Below are 13,186 nucleotides of genomic sequence, written 5' to 3'. Positions count from 1 at the left end.
TAGTTCTTTATACTAGGGGGCTTCACGTCTGGCATTACCTACATTTATATGGAGGGCAATAGTCTGTTTCTCAGTTTTCTTTTTTCTCCCGACAAGACAATATTACAATTGAGATGTTTATGAAAGATGTTTGATTCATATTCTTGTTCATAGAACCAGATTAGTACTGAATTCCACACAATATTGAAAAGAAATATATATTCACATCTATTTTTATAGTTTAGCAGTTATTTAATAATTATATATATATATATTTTTACAAGTTCACAAACAAAATGTGTCGTCAAATAGTTTGCTGTAGGATGATGGATTACGGTGTTTACATGACTTAATAACGTGACTAAAATACATCTCAATGAATTCATGCTTTTTCCAAATATACCATAAATGTATTTTTTAAATACCATTTTCTTATTCATAGTCAGATTATTGCTTTCTATGTAAATGTAACCAATTTAAGGACCTTTGATTTTGTTTTAGTCAGAATAGAGCTGCCAATATTTATGCATTTGGACCATGACTTTGAAAAAAAACATGACTTGTTCGGTCCAGGAAAAGTTTTAACATCATCAGAAAAAAGAAAAAAAAAAGTGGTTCAAGTTATTATCTTCAAAAAGGTTTTAAATGGTCGTCTTGACGTACATACGCTTGAAACTGGAGATTTGCAACTATTGAACCATCATCGTTATAATAAATACATTTTCAGTGCAACATGAGAAAGTGATCATGTCCATGTATATAAACATCCTACTGTAAAGTGCCTACAAGCAACACAACATCATTACACATTCAAGGTAAAAAAGGTGCAAACATTTCTTAAGATGTATAAAAACAATCGATTTAAAAATTAAAATACATAAAAATGTATACCATGCATTTTGTTCTTCGGGACTTTACCCTTCTCAGACCTACATCTGGCAAGCTAAAATTCATATACATTAAATTATTGTCATTAATTTGTTTTACTTTATTTTTACAGTGCAGAAAATAAAAGTGCTTTATTCAGATTAGGTTGAAATGTACATATTGCATGTCCCTATGAAAGAAAAAGTACTGAAAGATAATCTGAGAGGTAAGAGGAGAGCAGACAGTTGGAACAGATATCTCCGTTTCATAAATCATGTACTGTACATTTATATGTGCCGTTCAGTCTGTGTGTTGTGTATACTTGCATCCAAGGGTTTTACAGTCCTGCACTAGCAAAGCCAACCTGACTCTATATACTGTATATATATATAACTGTACATTTACACACCTGCTGATCTCCAGACCGATCTGAGCTGCCATGGTAGCATGGCACAAGCACAGGAGAATAGTATGAACTGGACCGTTTTTATTGTGTTTTCGTTATGTTAACAAATAGTTGTTTTCTTAGATTTAGCCTACTAAATATATATTTACAGAAATTCAGGGCATTATAGTCATAATAGAATCACATTTGTATATGCACCTTGTAAATGCTTTGGAAAGGAAGCATCTGTACATAGTAGTGAATCAGTCCCAATCCGAGAGCAACACACTTCATTTACGTCACGTCTGAACAGATAACTGGGGCGCAGTTTTGGCAGAACTACTTTATCCAGGCTGGAGGACGGAGATTCCTGTGATCAGGAGTTTCATCCAGCACTACAGATTCGATCTAGACTCGGACTTTACATCGACTGCTAACCACTAGCCTTGGACACATGAACGGACACCATTCTGGCCCACCAGGAAGTCTGTCTGCACTACAACAGCACAAACCTATCGATAACATCATTGCTGCTTATTGGGAATGCCCTGAAGTTTTTAATTGCATTGATCTGTTCGTGTAGTTCCTGTAATCCTCAACTCTAGCAGCAGGTCGCTGCTGAACTTGTCTTGCTATATTTTCCGTGGCTACGTCCTGGTCACGAGGCAGTTTTTACGATCCCAAAGTTGTTATGACCAGTGACCGGGTATTTGTTCTTAAGGTGGCTAGTCGTTTGGTGTAGTGTAACGGATGTGTGCGCACACGTGTTTCACGAAAATCTGTGTTCGTTTCGCTTTGGTGCAACTAAAAGTGAAAGTGTGTGCAGCGCAGCATGTCCCCTCTCACGCCAATTAAAGATGGCACATAGGCGGTTATAACAGGCCCACCTCCTCCACACAAGTCCTGTGCCTCCTGGACAGGGGGAAATAAACACATTAAATGGTGTGATTAATCCATCTTGCAGAGCCATGGAAACAGTAAGCTGCCGGGCTGTGATAATAAAGACAGGGGTCCCAGTGGAAACTGTGCTGGTGTGTGTGTGTGTGTGTGTGTGTGCGTTTCAGTTTTGAGGACCCTGGCCCCAGCCTCCTGCGCTCGGGGGACGACTCGGCTCTGCGCTCCCTGATTGGTCGAGTTCAGCACTGTCACAGTCCGAGTCCTCACACAACGCGCGAGTCTGGGAACAGGACAAAGAGCGTGATCAAACTCTTGGACACATATTATATATTGCCTAAACAAACACAGTCGTTAACAAAATCGTCAAATTGAAGGCAGGCTTCTTTAAGTCTGGTCCTGGAGGTCCTACAGAGTCTGCCTGCAAATCGCTTGAAGACCTTGTTCAGGTGTGTTTGCTCCAGCTAACTTCTGCAGGGCAGTGGACCTCCGGAGCCAGCTCTGTAAAACCCTGCAACAATTTGTGTTTCTCGGGGCGATATGTGTTGTAAGGATTCTCTCAATACTGGTACCTCCAGGATATTTTGTTCCAGGTCAAAGTTGGCCCTCTCCTGTTCGAGGGCAGCGGCCTCTCGTTCGGACAGAGTAGGGTCTGTGATATCAACAGGGATCTCAGACCCCTGGGAGATGAGGTCGTCGCTGCGATCGTCCAGCCGCTCGTCGGTGTTGGTGCTGACCACGTCTGGCGTGCCGCTGTGGGAGTGGTCAGTGGTGTGGCCCTCCTCTCCCTCGGACACGGACAGGTTCTCGGAGCTGAAAGTGGATACTGATTGGCACTTGGTTATACTGGTCGGCCGTCTGCAAAATGGACATTAGAGAACATGCAACCCATTAAACAAGGATATATTCAAATTAGGACTGTCAAAAATACCGGGTTGTTCCTGCTTATTACCCAGTTATCGTAATACTGCACTACTACAATCAGAACACAGTATGTATATGTGGAACGGGACTGTAAAATAAAGTGGCTCCCTTGGCTTCATGGGATAGTAAAGTGTCCATCGAATGTGCAAGTAGTCGGTCATCCAGGTACGCTATGCCTCCTGTTTTTTGAATACTGTGATCCAGGAACTAGGCTGGGAGACACTGACCTAGCAAGATGCCATAACTGAGCACTTTTATAATCAACCAGGCATGCAATGCTCACCCAGTGGGTGAAAACAAGACCTTATTTTATTATGTTTAGAAGTGCTGCTTTACATAAATAAAGCACATCCAAACTACTTTAGTTCACACCAAAATTAGTTCCGAAAGAATAAATAACTGTATTCTTACCGTCTCCTTGGTAAGTCCACCTCACTGTCCACCTCGCCCTCTTCTTCTTCTGAGGAAACGCCACGTCGCTGGTGGAATTCAACACAATTCGTTCAAGCATGCTTAATGATTAAGGCCCAAAACAGCACTGCAAAAATAACACACGTGAATTTCTCATTTGTCTATTTTAACTATCTTTACCATTTTGATTTTTGCTGCGTTTGTTTTTATTTGCGACAAACCTGCAGTTTGATAAATGCATTATTTCTAAATGAAAGTCCTAAATGCACTCATGTAAGCTATAATGGGCTCTTCCTTTAAACCAGCGGTTCTCAATTCCAGTCCTCACGAACCACCGCTCTGCTCATGTTTCTCATCACTTCAGAGGTTTGTTCTATTCGACCGCAAGTGCCCTGTGAAGTGGACATCACAGGATATTCTGCCATGAGTCCACTTCGAAGGAAGCGTATATGTTCCATTCAAAGGGCAAAGACAATTACAATTATTTATTTACAGAGGTATATTAAGTCACATTTCACATTTCTCTAGTAAGTTTCGTCTATGTGTGAAGACGCTGCAGGCCGTGGCATAGCACAGTTTCATGAATGAATGTTCCGAAGGGAAGTAAACTTAAGTGGATTTCCCGTGTTCAGGGAGTAGGGAGCAGTGAACACTGTGTAGGGATCATGTCAATCGGAACACAGTTCATGCACGGAGCTCTCTTCTAACGAGCTAGTTATCTGAATCAGGTGCGTTGAATAAGAGAGATATGCAAAAATATGCAGAGCGGGGGTCGCCAGGACTGGAATTGAGAACCACTGCTTTAAACTACTAAATGTTTGATCATGTGACATGTGCGTCATGTGGTAACATGTAAACTGATGGGTTTTACTCAAGTTAAATTAAATAAACGGGAAAATCGGCTGACTTATGAAAGTTTATTAAACATGTATTACTATTATTATGTTGAAAACAGCTGAGTAGAATTTTTTCAGGTTTCTTTGATGAATAGAAAGTTCAGAAGAACAGCATTACAAAAGATAAATGCAAATCTTTGGATCTTTCTCTTCATCAAAGAATCCTGAAAAAATGTGCTCAACTGTTTTAAATAATAATAATAAATGTTTCTTGAGCAGCAGATCAGCATATTATACTGATTTCTGAAGATCATGTGACACTGAAGACTGGAGTAATGATGCTGAAAATACAGCTGCGCATCACAGAAATAAATTACAGTTTACAATATATTCACATAGAAAACAGTTATTTTAAATAGTAAACATATGACCCGGAAACCGATCGAGCTCAGCCATCTTGTAAGACATCTCAATTCCCTAACTGCACCGCGAGGAGGCGAGGATCGAGGAGTGAGGAGGCTTCCTGAAGAGCTCTGAGCGACGATACACAGTTGTATCCTCTGCGGAACTGTTTTTCATCGAAAAACCTGATGCACATATAAATTGTCCTCGCCCTTCACATCTGTTATAATATTTTTTGAATCAGTCACTTCAACTCATTCTATCTTCACAATAACCACTTTCATAAATAGTATTCTAAATTAAATATAACAAATACAAACGTGTATTTGGCATGGCATGTTAAGCAGTGACAGCACTGTCTTGTGTAAAATGCTAACTGAAACTCTTAATGAAACTTTTTAAAATTCATGTATGCCTAATGAGCTCATATTAAATGAGAAGTGATAGGAAAGGTGAGGAAAAATGGTGAAAAACGTAAAAGGATTAAGGCTATAAATTTTTGTTCAAATTTAGAATATTCATCGCTTGGTAAGCAGAAGAGAACTCTTTAAAAAAACATTAAAAATCTTACTGTTCAAAAACTTTTGACTGGTAGTGTGGGAATTGCATATTTTTAGTTTTGATATTTGGGATATGGCCACTGGGCAAGTTTTGTTACGCATACCTGGCAACCCTGCTTAGATAATTCCTTATAGCGATCATCACAAAGCAGAAGTGTATTGTTAGAGGATGTCTGTGGCCCAAAGTTCTGAAATAAGGACTTTACATTTTTTTTTACTCAAATTCCCTTTTGGTTAATTTGCATGTGAGGTGACAGGAGATACAATCCGAGGCCATTTATCTAGTTTGAATCAGTCACTTCAACTCATTCTATCTTCACAATAACCACTTTCATAAATAGTATTCTAAATTAAATATAACAAATACAAACGTGTATTTGGCATGGCATGTTAAGCAGTGACAGCACCGTCTTGTGTAAAATGCTAACTGAAACTCTTAATGAAACTTTTTAAAATTCATGTATGCCTAATGAGCTCATGTTAAATGAGAAGTGATAGGAAAGGTGAGGAAAAATGGTGAAAAACGTAAAAGGATTAAGGCTATAAATTTTTGTTCAAATTTAGAATATTCATCGAATTTAAAATAAAAACCCCACACATAAAGGCATGTCATATATTTCAAACAGGGCATCTTGCTTTATTAATATTTATTATGAATGTCTTAAATAACAAACTTTAACAACATAAGGGCAGATCCCTTTAGCGCAGCTGATGACGCTTTGAAGTGACGCTAAAGGGAGTGAGGGTATATCATTTCACTTGATTCAACTCCTCCGTCCTCGCGTCTTTTCCTTGCGTCCTTCCCTCGCATCCTGAAGGGGTGGAGCTAAGACGCGAGGAAAGGAAACGAGGATGCACAAATAAGAACTGAGAAGCACCCCTTGTTTGCGTCAAAACTGAAACCAAGCTGTTCACACAGAACGCATATTTCGCGCATATTTCTGGACATCTATCACCGTTGCACTCGCGTCTCACACAAAAGAAAGCCATGTAAAATTAATGCAATGTTTCACGCATGTTTAGAAAGCCATGTAAAATGAATGCAAGTTCAACTTTGAAAATACATATGTCGAGACTTTATGGCAGGTTTTTCCCCATCCCACTGCAACTCGTGTTTTTAAATGAAAAATGTACTCCGTGTGACTGGCTTTCGGCCCTTTGTATTAAACTATGCATACATACATGATGCTGTTTTGTTTATAGTTGTTTAAGTAACTTTAATTATAATTGGTTTATAAACAATAATTTAAACATTATTAACTTTTTTTCACAGATAGTCATGTTTTCTTATGCTTTGAATAAACGTGCATTAGTAATATTTTGCTCGATGCGCCCTCTTGTGGCCTCAGGAGAAAAGCCAAAAGCTTTTCTTTACCCTAACTGAATAACAAACTTTAACAACATAAGGGCAGATCCCTTTAGCGCAGCTGATGACGCTTTGAAGTGACGCTAAAGGGAGTGAGGGTATATCATTTCACTTGATTCAACTCCCCCGTCCATAATTTAAACATTATGCACTTTTTTTCACAGATAGTCATGTTTTCTTATGCTTTGAATAAACGTGCATTAGTAATATTTTGCTCGATGCGCCCTCTTGTGGCCTCAGGAGAGAAGCCAAAAGCTTTTCTTCACCCTAACTGAAATTATGCATTTTAAATTTGAATATAATTCAAATTTTGACAATATTTAAGTACAAAATTCGAATTTAGTTTTTCAGCCATTTTGACAGCCCTAAAAAGGAATGGCGACCAGTCCAGTGCAAAGATCTAAGATATGCACCTTTCCTTACCAAGTCAAGTCACCTTTGTTTTAATAAGAATATAATCAGTCGGTTCAGTGTGGATTAATGTGCATACACAGAAATCTGTATCTCCGAAAACCCTGACGATGAAAATGAAAACTCGGGCATAGAGAGATGCGCACCTGTTTGCGTGTGATCGCAGCTCGATACAGTATGGCTGATGGAGTCAGATGACTGCCGCTGGATCCTCTGGGTAATCGCACTGCCCCGCTTCCCTCTTCTCTCTCCTCTCCTACATGAGTTCGGCCCACCGCTCCACTTCGGCCACAGCAGGGTGAATCAGGGCTGCTGGAGAAGGGCAGTGAAGCGGCGTCTTCACTCGCTGTGTCACTTCTGGGCGGAGTCTCGTCCAGACCGGCCCCCGCTTCAGCTCCACCGCCGGGCTCTCTGCCCAGGGCTTCGGTCGTGGCAGCTCCACTGACTCCTTCTTCAGCGCGGCGGGTGGAGCAGAGCAGATCTGGGCTGGACGAGGACAGCTTCAGCGGGGGCGGCTCCAGCTGGCCCTCCCTCATCGCGGCCCCTGAAGCAGTTTCAGTGAGGGGCGGCGCGGGTGTCGTTGTGTTGGGCAGCGGGGGCTCTCTTTTTTGGCTAGCAGGGGCAGAAGGGTGCTTAGGCCCTGACAGATCCCCGCTGCTTCCCTTGCCGCTCCTCCGGTGACGAGTTTTCACCCTGCGGGCGCGGCTAGGTGAGGTAGGCCCTCGGTTTGCACATGGCGGGACAGTCACCTGCAGCACACCAGCGTCCATCTTGGGGAGAATGATCTCTGATCTCAGGAGGTCAGGTCTGGATATGGCATACGTTACATTACATATATCAAAAACTAAAGAAAAAAATCACAGTTTTGTTTTATTTTAGTTTAATCATGACAACTCTCTTAATTGCATTCAGCATAATAATGGAAATTATGATAATGTATTTGGTCTTGGCAGACTATATCTGCTACGCACACTTGCTGCTTCCAAAACTTACACAAGCTGTGAGAAAGTAAGACTTAATGCTGCTGCAGAAATAGACATACATGATATAGCTGTTCCACATAACTGATCTAGACAGGTGGTGCTGGGGGAGGTGGAGGGTTTTAGAGGAACTCTGAACACCACAGCACACTAAACCAAACTATTTAAATCTTGAGCTAGCAAGATCATTGGCTGCTGATACAGCAGAGGTCAATCAGCTGCTATGTAGTAAACAGTGTACTTGCTAGTAGATTACATGTCAATGAATGTCCAAGAACTTTCTCTTGACAAACGTTTCTTTTGTACTTTTGTGCTGTTGCAGTAATATGTGCAAAATGGAGCAAGTCTCATCCTTTCTTCCCAGAATTATGTTGCTTTGGGAATGCATGCATTTAGGATTTTCAGCCGTGTCCATGTTTGTGGAAATGTCAAAGATACTTTTCTAAACATTTAATCGTGTACATATTCTATATACCTTGGATGTTTTTTTGAGAACTTACAGTGAAACTGGAACTACTCACATGCTTGTTTGAATTTGAACTGCTGCATTCATGCATACTGTTGCTGTGCAGAGTGTTTTATACATATACATACGTTCACATAGAAGACATTGAGAAACATTGTGTATAAGACATATAAAACTTTGATAAATGGACATATTGTACACATTCTTCAAATGACTGATATGGACATGGATAAGGTGATTTTGTATACTGGGTCTCGATGACTAACCTCATGCTGTTATGTAATTATTAATAATTGAGAGCCAGTGTGAAGAACGTCTGTTCTTACCTCTTGCCGTGAGAAGGCAGTTTCTGGGGAACGCTTCTCTTCTTGATGAGTTTGTCCACTGTGGTTGAGGGGTGATGTTTGAAGAGACCAGGATGTTTCTTATCCAGACACTGTTCCCTCCTTAATCAAGAACAAAGCAGCATTAGCACTTCATGGTGTTATAAATGAAGATATCAGAAGCCGAATTTTAATAATCTCAAAGTGAGGAGCCCTTTCCATGAATAGGGCACAAAATAGGGCCTAAACATGGGAGAGCTCACCTGGCCTGAACATGGAAAGGACTGACAGATTAAGAGCTCTTTCTCGATTTCTTTTTCTCTGTGGTGATTCATGACTGTTTATAGCCGGTTTATTCTGATAATACACAAGACTTCATTGCTACGGTAAATACAGTATGTTTCTTCACTGTTTTTTGTGAAGGGGGGCCAGTCTTTTCAATGTGATAAGTCAATCTCTTTTTTTGAGGTGGAATATTCTCACAATTGCAGTCTTATTTCTCTCTCTCTCTCTCTGAAGTGGCCAAGAGCAATGTGATCTGGCCTGGCAACTGTGTGCTGAGCTACAAAATACTATTTCAAAGCGCCATCTAGTGGATATTGAGCGACACACAACAAATGTATCTAATTTCCAATAAGCATATCTCTGTTTTTGACAGAAAGCATGAAAAAGCACCTTTTTAAAGGCAGCATCTGTACGTTCTCAATGCACTGTATGTGGCAATATCGATACTAGAACTTAGGGCCCTTGTCCGACAGCTTATCAGAATTCTCAGCCCGAGTCCGACTGGAGCCCATGACTGTTTTTTTTTCTCCTCCCCTTTACACAGCCTACTGATGCAGCCATTAGTTCAGTTCTGTTTTTAATGGCAAAGTGGTTATATTTATTTTAATTTCTTTATTAAGGTAATTTAGAAAAAAAGTTTGGAGCATTTTTTGTTAGTTAAACACAAGTTTTTGTTTTTTAAAGTGACGACCAAGCGGCCAGCGGCCGACAGTGAGTTTACCGGATTTTTACCACACTTCAAGCATATCACATTATTAGTTTTAAACATTTAACCTAGATAAATGTGCGCTGTCAGGTGCATATCCAAGTGTTTGTGCGGAGAGTGGAAGCTAAAGTGAGCTTAATGCACAGAGGCGCCAGCGCAATCACTTATATTTTTTTCCCTAACAGTGGAATCAACTTAATCAGCTGTCATTTTTGCTCATACAGATAAGAGTAATACATCATGCGAAACTGTAAAGTCTACTTTTATTTGTGTGCACTCACAATGACAACAAATCATTGTGCTTTAGTAAAATAAAGAAAACAAACAGGATGCGCTTTCTGCCGTCTCGGTCTCCGTTAACTGTGCAGCACGTCACAAAAATGAACGGAAAGTCAGTGTATGGGCTACTTGCCTCATAAACATGAGAAATATATAAAGCTCGAAATGTCTACTTTAAAACGAAGCAATTCAATCGAAACGAAATATCTCTCTTTATGTAATCCGACCGTGTGAAAGGTGCATTGCGGAGATGGCGAGTCAGCATCGTCTACTTCATCTACGCAGCCGACACTGACCCAGAAAACACTAGTTTCTTAATAAATAATTAAAATATCTCATTGCTATTTTTCCCGACACATACCGGTTTGGAAAAACATGAGTGTGCGTGAATGATGACAATATTCTCTCTTTTTTTTATAGTTGTACTCTAAAATAAAATTATTATATTAAAAACTCAGTTTTTTACAGCATAATATCTTTATTATTAGATATATCTTGTTTGGTTTAACCAGTGTTTTATGTGTATGTTATAGGTGTATATACTGTATGTGTGTTTTACCTGAGCAGCTCTTTCTCTTTGAGCTCCAGCTGCAGCATCACGGCGTTGAGCTCCATGTACAGATTGTTGGCTCTCTCTAGCTTTCTCTCGTAGTGATCTCTGATGTCAAGAGCATGCCTGTTAAAAGGAGTCAGATGTCATGCTCAGTAACAACCCTTTAAAGGACACAAGGACACGTTGCAAATGTCCACTGCTTTATTTCTTCTCTCTTTCTCACAACACAGTTACTGTGTAAATAAATACACAACGTATAACCTCATCAAACATGCTATTTTGGTGGAGTTCTACAGGAGACTGAATGTGTCAGTCAAAAAAAAAAAAGGTTTCTGTGATTAATTGCAATACATTAATTTTCAACACTTTCATTTAATAGTGTCCTTGTTACATGTTCCATGTACTTGCTATAGTAATAACAGTAAATTATGCATGATTACATGCAACTAACCCTAAAGCAATCGCTAATCCTAACCCAGTGCTTTCTTAGAGAAGTACACTGTAAGTACAGGTAAGTGCACATATTGTAAAATAAAGTGCAGTTTTTGAGTTGAGTTAGCGGGGCTCTATTAATGGTTTTGGCAGGACAGCGTTTTGTGCATGTGTCTGTTGCTGACCTGAGTTCCTCTCGTCGCCGGTTGATCAGCTCTTCATCCAGACGGTGAAGACACGTGCCCTCTGACTTGATCTTCTCAAAGTGTTGCTTGACCTCCTCACGCCACTCGGCCTGCACACACATACAGAGATGCATAATGCTGGATCTCAAATCATCAGCAGTCATTATCTTTGGCTTTAACAACACTGTTGAAATGGCCAGAGATGTGGCACTCACTTTTGTCCTTTCTATTGATTTCTTCAAAAATGCAACTCAGTGGCTTGAATATGATGAGCATGTTTTTCATTTCTGATGTAAAATGTTTTATTGTTTTTAAATGTTTTTAAAGCAGGAAGTCAAAAAGTGTTTTTTTTTTAAATTGCATGACAAGACACGTTTAGTTCAGATTGTTAAATGACATGTTGTGACACCCAAAAACTTGAATTAGTAATTCATGATATTCCTAAAAAATACTTTCTACCCTGAAAAATACTTTTAAAAACCCTTTTGAAAATAACGATTAAGCTGCGAACTCCTTACCTCTACTATTACCTTTAACTTAGAGTCATTAAACGTTCCTTGAAAATGGTCTTTAAAGTGCATTTCTGGGAACTTCACAGGTGTTTTAAACTAGATTTTGAACATATTTTGTCTTGTTGCATTTCTAGGCAAACAAAAGTACATACTTTACGTTTCGCCACACATGACGTTCAGAGTTGAATGAGCGTCTCACCTGAGATTTGAAGTAGGTCTCCTGCGGGGTGGAGAGCACGTCTGCAGACGCGATGTCCAGATGCAGCAGAATCTGCCTGAACGACGGCCTGTTCCTGGGTTTGCAGTTCCTACACACACACGTTAGCATTACAAGAGTCACCTAGAAGTTATTACCAGTCAGTTAAATAATCTCTGCTTATTGCATCTTCTCCTTGTCATTTTGCAGAGAGATATTCTATTTCCATGTGATTTTCTCGTCCTTTCTTTCTTTTCTGAAAAAAGTTTTTTTTTTTCACTTCAGCATACTTTTAAAAAGAGCTCATTAAGGAAAGAATACACCTTAAGTGTCAACTGAATGTAATGTTTTCAGACACCGAATTGAATCTAAAATGCCATTAAATGTATTGTACTGTAGATTTATATTAAATGCATTTGGCTGAACTTTAGAGTGTTTTTGACCCACTTAAATAGGACTTCAGTACATCTTTATATATAATTTCATAATTACTGCTATTGTCTGTAAAATATGGTTATAGTGTTGCTGCCGAATGTACTGACAATCATTTATTGAAAACTAAAATAAACTTTAATGTCATTTAAATTGAAAAGTGTATGTCATGTTTTTTAAATATGTGACCCTGGACCACAAAACCAGTCTTAAGTGTCAATTTTTGAAATTGAGATTTCTGAATAAATAAGCTTTCCATTGATGTATGGTTTGTTAGGATCGGACAATATTTGGCCGAGATACAACTATTTGAAAATCTGGAATCTGAGGGTGCAAAAAAATCTAAATATTGAGAAAATCATCTTTAAAGTTGTTCAAATGAAGTTCTTAGCAATGCATATTACTAATCAAAAATTAAGTTTTGATATATTTACGGTAGGAAATTTACAAAATATCTTCATGGAGCATGATCTTTACTTAATATCCTAATGATTTTTGGCATAAAAGAAAAATCTATAATTTTGACCCAAGCAATGTATTGTTGGCTATTGCTACAAATATACCCCAGCGACTAGTGAGGAAGTTGCAATTCAGTACATTTTCAATATATAAACTTTGAATGTAATATTAAATAACACACTACAATTACAGCTAGAATCCACTACTTTACATGTGCTTCAGTATGTTAGTCAACACATCAAAATGAGTGTACACGACAAAAGATTATTAAAACAGAATGATTTAAAATGAACTTTAAGCTAAAACGTTTAATCTGACATTATTACAAACTGCACTTTTTAAA

The 13,186-nt window shown here is 39.0% G+C and overlaps 1 protein-coding gene across 1 annotated transcript in view; it reads right to left on the bottom strand.

Moving 5' to 3' along the window:
• Positions 1-548: 548 nt before the first annotated feature.
• The window catches only part of LOC107711606 (mitogen-activated protein kinase kinase kinase 12-like), a 32,881-nt gene continuing 20,243 nt past the window's right edge, over positions 549-13,186 (bottom strand). Inside the window, exons 7-15 of the mRNA XM_016516608.1 lie at positions 11,956-12,064; positions 11,245-11,354; positions 10,634-10,750; positions 8,808-8,927; positions 7,182-7,842; positions 3,461-3,528; positions 2,698-2,983; positions 2,267-2,408; positions 549-2,057 (exon numbers count right to left, since the gene is read on the bottom strand). Of these exons, the coding sequence (XP_016372094.1) occupies positions 2,292-2,408; positions 2,698-2,983; positions 3,461-3,528; positions 7,182-7,842; positions 8,808-8,927; positions 10,634-10,750; positions 11,245-11,354; positions 11,956-12,064 (1,588 nt within the window). The 3' untranslated portion in view covers positions 549-2,057; positions 2,267-2,291. The remainder of the gene's footprint in view (positions 2,058-2,266; positions 2,409-2,697; positions 2,984-3,460; positions 3,529-7,181; positions 7,843-8,807; positions 8,928-10,633; positions 10,751-11,244; positions 11,355-11,955; positions 12,065-13,186) is intronic.

Source organism: Sinocyclocheilus rhinocerous, unplaced genomic scaffold (assembly GCF_001515625.1).
Source record: "Sinocyclocheilus rhinocerous isolate Xijiao unplaced genomic scaffold, SAMN03320098_v1.1 scaffold1229, whole genome shotgun sequence".
Lineage (NCBI taxonomy): Eukaryota > Metazoa > Chordata > Actinopteri > Cypriniformes > Cyprinidae > Sinocyclocheilus > Sinocyclocheilus rhinocerous.
Note: the sequence above shows the minus strand (reverse complement) of the source record. Positions and strands in the feature narration are given on the sequence as shown.